Source organism: Athene cunicularia (assembly GCF_003259725.1).
Source record: "Athene cunicularia isolate RWA chromosome 11 unlocalized genomic scaffold, athCun1 chr11_part1, whole genome shotgun sequence".
NCBI lineage: Eukaryota > Metazoa > Chordata > Aves > Strigiformes > Strigidae > Athene > Athene cunicularia.
In genome coordinates, this window is record NW_020799113.1 from 7,539,332 (window position 1) to 7,548,398 (window position 9,067).

The 9,067-nt window shown below is 35.4% G+C and overlaps 1 protein-coding gene across 1 annotated transcript in view; it reads right to left on the reverse strand.

Moving 5' to 3' along the window:
- Positions 1-1,365: 1,365 nt before the first annotated feature.
- The window catches only part of TERB1 (telomere repeat binding bouquet formation protein 1), a 17,118-nt gene continuing 9,416 nt past the window's right edge, over positions 1,366-9,067 (reverse strand). Inside the window, exons 13-20 of the mRNA XM_026856518.1 lie at positions 8,457-8,518; positions 7,354-7,446; positions 5,867-6,037; positions 5,309-5,389; positions 3,986-4,099; positions 3,482-3,594; positions 2,730-2,939; positions 1,366-2,175 (exon numbers count right to left, since the gene is read on the reverse strand). Of these exons, the coding sequence (XP_026712319.1) occupies positions 2,146-2,175; positions 2,730-2,939; positions 3,482-3,594; positions 3,986-4,099; positions 5,309-5,389; positions 5,867-6,037; positions 7,354-7,446; positions 8,457-8,518 (874 nt within the window). The 3' untranslated portion in view covers positions 1,366-2,145. The remainder of the gene's footprint in view (positions 2,176-2,729; positions 2,940-3,481; positions 3,595-3,985; positions 4,100-5,308; positions 5,390-5,866; positions 6,038-7,353; positions 7,447-8,456; positions 8,519-9,067) is intronic.

A 9,067-nucleotide genomic window follows, 5' to 3' on the forward strand; every position in this document is an offset into this window, starting at 1 on the left:
TGAGGTGGCTCGGCAGAGCAGGGAGACCCCGCCGTGACAGACGCGGGACGCCCCAGAGCAGCTGCCCGCCTCCGCCGCCGGGATGCTGCCTCCCCCCCGGGCCCCGGCGCGGCGCGGAAGCTGAACTAATCAGTGTGTTCAGAGGAAAGGGCCCGCTCCATCCCATTTCATACCAGAGCGAGCTCCTCTTCCCCCCCCCATTCTTACACCTCGCCAATAATTTTTGTTCTTCTTCTAGAACTACAAAGCAAGTTGTAAGTTTTTTCGTAAACCTGCTTTCCTCCGTGATTTGTGAGTCAAAGTGCTAAAATAGCGTGCTGAGTAGCTCAAGCAGCCTAAAAATGACATTCCTATGCAATTATATGTTTATTGTGCCCATTATGTGTGGATTTCAAAACATTTTAATCAAGAAAATGAATAAGATTATCAAGGTTATACAATAAAAGGAGAGAAAAAGGTTGACTTGTCTCAATTCACACAAGCTTCTGCTTGTCCATGCCTCTTCTTCCTTTTTGGATTATACAGGAATGTTTCATGACATCTTTCTCAGCAACTTGCATTACAACAGTAGCTGAAGCACCAGAAGAAGCTGCAGAATTTCATCCCTGAAGCTTTTCAGCAGTTGACAGGCACTAAGCAACCTGACTAACTTGGAGATGAGCCCTGCTCTGAGAAGGAGGTTAATCACAGACTCCAGCGGTCCCTTCTAACCTACATTATACCTAAGATTAGGCAAATCGTCAGTATTGTGATATTCTGACTTTGTGTCAAGTAAAGATTTACACCTTGCTGATTTTCTCCACCTGAAAGGTATTTATGCCAGAATAATACAGATTACCAATACACATTCAGTCAACAGATGAAATAGCACTTGTCTAGACTAGCTATAGAGGCCTTGGAAAAATACTTGGTAGAGTGTGTAACAGACCAAAACCTCCCCGTTGTGTGTACACACCCCTCCCCAGACATCCTCGGGGCCCATATTCTGCAAATACATGTGCCAGTATTTAACTATGCTGCTTCAGATAGCTCTGTTCAAATACATGTTTTGTAGATGCTTAAATATTTTCATAAAATAAAAACCAAAGTGCAACAGCTGAAAATATTAGAAGACCTATTTAACATTGGTATCATCTTTACTGCAAATCTTTCCATTTCGGTCATCCTGCTTATTTTTAAGCATTTAAGCTACATCACAGTGAAGACCTAGTGCTAATAAGATAACTTACTATGGAAAAAATGTAGTTAATTATGAAATAAACGTTCTTTATCAGAATAGATAGAAAATACAAATGAAATACTGTTACCATTGAAAAATCAAGTTACTAAAGCTTTTTAAAGAAATTGTGTATTTCGCAGAAGTTGTTCTGCTCACTTACTTGAATAATACACAAAAAAATGTCCAACCATAAACAGAAGCCAAATTTTATCAGTACCTGCATTCTACTTTGTTCAATGCGGAAGTATTTTATGTAGGTTATCCCAGTCATTAAGATCAGTCAAGAAATACTGCAGCTGAACCACACACTAAATCTTCTACCCAGAGGTTCTGACACTTCCACCAGCTTTCCATCTCAATTTACTTACTGTACCAACCTAAGATTTGCCTACATGTAGCAGTGCTTAACCATACATTCGGTATTTTCTGTCAGATATATTTTTCTGCACATTAAACACATGACAAAATATTTCACCTGCTTTAAACATTTCACTCGGAAAGAAACTTACACACAGACACAACATAACACCAGTTTCTGACATAGGTTCACTTTAGCAATACAGCCTTTTCTTACAAATGGTGTGAAGCAAACTATAAAAGGATTCAAACAAAAGCCCAAATCAAACGTTACATACATCAAATGTTCCAAGAAGGTTTAACTAAGTTAAAAAAAAAACATAAATTTTACTGATAAAGATTTTGTTAGCTATGCTAGCATTATTTAAAAAAAAAAAACAACTTATCAAATTATATGCAATTTCAATTTGCAGTCATAAGAACTCTGTCAGTGAATGTTATCACTGAAAAACATGAGTCCAAGCCAATCTAAATTCTCCAAGGGCTTGAATGGTTGTGACAATACCTCACTGTTAGAAGTGCTGTTCTTCAACATTCTGCAACAAAACCCAAAACACTCTTGAAAGATATTATTGATGATCTTTGTTTTTTTCTTGCCTCTACAAAATGGAGATAAAAGAGAACATATCAAGACAAATGTTGACACAAAACTGCACAATTTTAGAAAATGTTTCAGCAGAAAAATGCCATTAACACTCCCACACATCCCCAAAGCACAACAGAAAAGTTATCTACTCCATCCATAGAGCATCTCTGTGTAAGGAATGTACATATTAAACATGATGAAAACTGCCACAGAGATTTTCATCACAGACTGAACAGAGAAAGCATTGACTTCCTAATAAACACATGGATTAGAGTCCTGAACTGAAATTCTTACGCTCTCTGTTTCCCATCAGGTGGCACTGGAAGGTTCAAAGGCTCTCTAATATTTCCCCAGTTTAGGTCTCACTCTCCAAGAACAAGCCCTGACTGAGTTACATCAGAGACCATTCTAATGCTTAGTGTGCATAGCACTGAATGGACACAAAGCACAATCCCGTGGGATGCAAATTCTGATAGCCTGTCCTTTTCTTTGCAAGTCAGTTCAGGGGCAAAAGCTGAAAACTGAGCTGACAGCATATATGATCAGTAGAAATTAAATTGTGATTACTTGCAACTGTAACCTGTAGTATTTCTTGGAAAGATCAACACTCGTCCTTCCTTTCTGAAATGGGTAAAACCACAGAATTGAATTCCAGTGATTACCCATTTCTTTTACTCCATTCAAAAGACAGTTAACTTCTTCAGTCGTGAAATTTTTTCGGGTTCTTCTTTTGTTTAAAGTTCTTCTGTCCATGTCCAGGGAACATATTTCTTTGTTCTGCAAATATTTATTTTGGTGCAATTAAAAACTATGTAAGTGTACATACTATTTTGCCTTTGGAAGCAACACATTATTACTGACAATACAATCTTAAGTAGTTCTAAAGAAATTATCACTTTGTCAAGACAACAGTGGTTCTTCAAGGTTTCTTCACTGTCACTCACTTACTGAAATACAGTATTTTTCCATGACATTTACTTTCATTTCTATCGTGCCTACAGAGTTTACACCATTAGTATGTTTAATCCTCTAGGTTTCTGATATTTCTCTACTATGCAATTTTTCATCAGTGCAGGAGAAAGCATACCTCCATATTCGTTACTCAGACAGGACTGTCACCTGAAAAATGCTTAACTCATTCAGGGATACATCAGTACCACTGGAGTAGAATCAACAGAGGAGTATCCTTTTTACAAGTTTCACTTTGCTACTGGTCTCCTGTTAAAGGTGACTTAAAAATAAATTATGCAATTTATAGTGACTTAGTTTGCACGTATTTATACATATGTGAGTCTATGATCAGGCTTTGCATAACTAACCTCATCCTTGCCAAGGGAATATATGCAATTTTCTTTTAAGTGCTGACATTCCTGTTTGCACATTTCTTTGAGTCTTCGTCTCTTCGAGTTAGCATCTTGGGTTTTTCTGAAAGCTAAGAGATTGTGAACAAGGCCACCTCTTCGTTACTTTAATTGAAATCTACTATAAAACTGAATAGAGTGTTGTAAAGAAGCATTTCTTCTGATTAACTTGAATATGTATATGTTGCTTTATTACTGATATCTCATTTTCATTAGATCTTTTTCTCATCATTGACTAACGCATGAGGATTACTTATGCATTGGAAGCAACAAGCAAATAATAGGGATTAACTCAAACATCAATAATACTACAAATGAAGGTAAAAAACCACACCTATTTAAATTCTTAGCCATCTGTCTCCAATAGCAAGCACAGGTGCTTTTCTCAATGCCCTGGCCTATACGCAAAACTTGATCTTTAAGTTACACTTATTATAGAATTAACTTTCTGGTAATACTCACACTTTTCATATGTAGGTACCAAGTTATAGTTGTCAGTCAACCTAGTATTTTTACTACATTCATCTCTATTTGAAGTATTAGATATGTTTTTTCTAACTGGAGTCAAAAGAATATCTTTAAAAAAAAAAACAAAACAGTAAAACATTATGCATCCTTCTTAAAAAGAAACACAAAACACAGGTAATGTGTTAGGAATTACATTTTAAGAGAGCCATACTACTATCTGATCTTGGAAAAAAGACTGGAAAATTCAGTTTACTTCAGAAAATTTTTACTTGTTAAAAGATAATACATTAACATAATGGTTTCTTGAGATAAAATTACTCAAAATTACTGTTTTAGAATTTAAGTACTGATTTAGAGAGCTGCTTCAGCCTACTTTAAAATTTCTAGTCAATCATAAAAAGCAGTATTGGTTCCTAGTTGATGACTGTATGACTGTAGTTGGAGTTCTGCAGGATGTACCCACAAACACCACATTCTGAAGAAAATTCTGAGTTATGTAAAAACATATATCTTGCAGTATAAGGAAAAAATTATAACCACTCTTTTGCTATATTACAGAATAAAATACTGTAAAAGATATGTACTCTGCTATTTACAAATGGAAAGCATGTTTCTATTTACAAAGGTTGTGTGCTGTAAAGAATACCAGTTTTGATGGGCAGCTGATGGTTCTGTAAACACAGGGCTCCTAAACTGCACTGCAGAAACTGATGGAACTTATATACACTTTTCCAACTCTACCTTGTTAGTAACATCCTATTCAACACCTCATGATACAGGACAATTAAACACATCTCCTGTGCTTAATTTTCTGATACACTGTTTTCAGTTACTTGCTCCAGTTTTGTTGCATAAGTTTAGCTATTTAGCACAAAGAGACCCAAGTCCTTAGCAGAGCTCCAGGCAGGAACAGAAACAGGTATCATAGGATAACATGACTATAACTGTACAATATATGGTGCTGAATCCAGGTACAGGCAACTCTACTGTGTTCTGATCCTGACTATAGCTCTACATTTTAAAAATGAATGCCACAAAACTGAAAAATAGCAGATGGCATGGAAGTAACCCTGACAGGGTTCAAAGCGGTATCTATCAAGCAAGTGCCAAATAACTTCATTGTGAATTAATGTGCATAACACAATTTCATTATTATGGAATATGCATTTTCTGGCCTATTAACATACAAACTTTTCACAGAATCCACAAAAAAAACCCCTCCTAATTCCCTCTCCACAGTCTCCCATGGCAAAGTCCTGCAGAAGAATTACTTAGACAGTAAGGGTTTTTTACATTAATTTCCAAACAAGTCCTTACTTTGGAAACTATACATTTTGTTCCTGCAAGTTGATATTTCTGTATGCGGTCTTTCTTTCTTCACTGGGGTCAGCAGTATTTCTGGAAAATATAAGACGGACACCAGTGCAAATGCCAGTAAGTAATAACCGTTTAATTGTCAAAACGCCTCCTTTAAACCAGAAAAATATAGGATGCACTTTTATTTAATTCATTAAAAATTAAAAGCTCCTTACATCCATAAGTATGTGATATTAGAATGAAATTACTTGTTATGATGTCATCCATTCGTTCACCCTTATTTCAGCTTAATATACTCCTTTCTATTAGTACTTGACTAACTGGCAAACAGGACAGTCTCATCAAAGCCTGTAACAAGGATGTATCACTACTGCCAAGAAATACACAAGATCCTCAAAACAGAAGTAGGTAGTTCAGATCTCACTTAGTACAAATCATTGGTAAATCAAATTGAATAAGTGAGTTTACAAAAGCAGGACAATCAGAATCAGACCAAACAGAATTTTAAATACGATTTAAAACAATAGTTACAAGTACTGAAAAAAAAATCATAATTACTCTCATAAGTTGTGTATCTGCTGTTGTTACAAACAGCCAATTTGCGAAGCTCATTTTTATATCTTTCTTCAGCTTCTAGAATGACTTTGTGATGTTCACACTGGTACGGACAACTTTGCAACATCTTGGTAAAGGTTCTACTATTGAAGGACAGTCCTTCTGCTGTACAACCTGGCAGAAAAAACAGGATATTTTAGAAACAGAAAGCATGAATGCCACAGAAGCCATCACAAAATCCAGCATATTATTTTGCTCCCTATGATCTACAATTTGACCTCCAGTTTTCCATATACATATCTCAAAAGAGGTTACACACTTTCATGTACCTTCTTGAAAATACTTACTCTTGTTTTGTACTTGCTCTCCAAAGAAAAAAAAGTGCTTTCAGCATGACCTATGGGACAAAGTTATATTGCACTTCATCTCCAGAAGTACTAGATGAGGCACAGATCCTCTACAGAAGTAAAAATATTACTGGGATAGGAAGAGAGGGGCCTCAGTTCCCTTTGCACATTTACCTAAGAACCAAAATATAAAAGATGTCTTTGCTACACTTACAAACTTTCTCTGTGTCGTAAGAGTTATCTGAATAAATAAGTCTAGTTTAGGAATTAATTTCCTCACAGAAAGCCTTCCTGTTCATTTTTGAGGACACACCTAGGGTGATTTACGGTTTAGTTATTCTCGGATGTTCTCACAGTTAGTTATGTCAGCTGAAGGAGAACTCTGGCACTGTGAGGAATGGTAAGAAGGGCACCAGTACATACCTGCAATATTCTAGCCTACAATAAAGCAGTGCAAAATCTCAGTTTGAATTTAGTTTGACAACTTGGATTCATGGGACTAAATGATGTTCAAAGATAGGTTGGGGGCAGGGGGGGCTTTTGGGGTTTGGGTTTTTTCTGGTGGTTTTGTTTTTTAATAAAGAAAAAACAGGCTTGATTACTAAATCCACTTACAAATCCTCAGTACCAGCAACATTCTAATAAGCTATTGATAGACCATGTTCAGGAAGTAGGAGGTGAGTAACTGAGGGCTGCAGTCATGGATTACTATAAAACTGACTGCCTGTACTTAATAGCAATAAAGGCAGAGAAAACAAAAGGGCTGCAGAATAGTTAGGAGGCTTAACAGTGGAATACATGAGGGAACTGAGCAGGGCTACATGTTTTTCCTCCCTCTTTCCAATCAATCAGAGAAAGGGGAAAAAACACATGCTCTTAAGTATTCTTGTAAGTAGTGTGTCATCTTTTAAGGTGTTATATATTCTGTTTATTAGTAAACCCACATTAAGACATAGACTGGAACATGTAAGCTTTACTTCAATAGTTATGCTTTATTTTAGGGGCAGAAAAAGGAAAGAAAGCAATTAAGACTACATAATATGTAATCCAATAGATGCATTAAAATTTCTGTAATAATCAGTTCACTCACTGCATTGCTGACTCTTTATGGCCTCAGGAAAAAAGACCTAAGATAATATTTACCTAAACATCTTAAATTTGCCATTTTATGAGATGCAGGTGTAGCTGAACTACTTTTTTCTTCATTGGTTATCTCTGAGTAGAGTGAATGTTGATCTAAATTAGGAAGGAAAAAAAAATACTTAAGAAAATGCAACCTGTCTTTGTAATCATTCACCAGCATACCTATATTCAACTGTATTTTCTATTTGTAGATTATTAAAGTTTAAATTACATAACAGCAGAAAACCCAAACGAAATTCCTCAAATTAAAGGGATTGAAGTTACTCTTTTGTAAATCCAGAATAATTACATTTAATTCAGTGCTTTTTCATCACTCTCCCAAAGCATACTGCTTCAACCTGAACACAGAAAAATAACCCCTGTAAATTCACCTCACTTAACTAAGCCCTATAAGCTTAATTTCTATTCGGAATCAGATGCAGAAAAATGTGATGTACTGGAATAGTACTTATACTCAATTTAAATATGTACAACCTGGAGATCGGCTTGGTTACCTACAAAGCGATCATTATGGCAAATACTAATCTAATGAGTAATTATAAATTTTATAAATTACCAGGAAACTAAATTATTAATAAGATTTGATCAAACAGATCCCAATTCTGAAATAAATGTATCAGACTAGGATCAATGCAAATCCGAGATACATTTATTTTAAACATGTTCAACATGTAGGAATACCTTCAGGCAGAAGTCACTCTAACAGGTAGGTTCTATCCCTGATCTTACAAGTGCAGAACAAAACCAGCATCCTTATGCATCTTCTGTTAATGGCTTTCATTGTTCAGCACAGATTGCATTCAGACTAAACTTAAAACATTTATCTGCGATATGTTCGTTTGAAGATTAAAATAATAAATTTAAAAAATAAAGCTAAAATACATATTAGAAGAAAAGTAGAATAAATATTTTCCTGGTAAAATTGTATACAATATAAAATTCCAAAACTATGCAAACAGTTAAAGGATATTATACGTAATGTACTCTGTCATCTAATGATGCATAACATCTGATAAAAAATAGTGATTAAAACACACAAAACTAATTAAAATCACATTAAGAAGAAAATTATCTAAGAAGGGAGTATGTTTAGCTATATGTACCTGATATGCATGTCTCTTCCATATTTTTAACAATCTGTGCCGGTTGTTTAAATAAATGTTCACTGGGACAAAGAAAATATGAACAAGTTTTTTAAAAAAATCAAACTTCATAACATATATTTACCTGTGAATTAATACATGCATTCTAAAGGCAAAACAGAATGCTCATTAAATACATAAAGCTCTAAAAAAATTATTCTAATTATTCCAAGTTACTGGGCTTGTAACATATAATCACTGTTAGACATCTGTCTACCAGAGACCCGTGGTTAGCATTCCTTGCAGAGCTGTTCAGCACCTCTGTTCCAGCATGTGGAATACAGTGCTTTCAAGGGATCCTGGGTTCCAGAGTCAATCGCAATTCTAATTCATGTAAAGATTAGTTAGCACACATAAAACTTTCACAAAGTCTTCAAAATACTGTAGCTACCACTAGATGCAGCAATTGCTCTAAAAGGTAATCGATTTTCTTCTTTTCTTACACTGATTTAACTTTTATGCAACCAACATGCTCTATGGTGATCACGCATTTTTCTATGTCATTGACTACTTCTGAATGCTGCAGGATCAAGGAGCCCAATCAATGGTTATGCTTGGGTAACTCCTCCCCC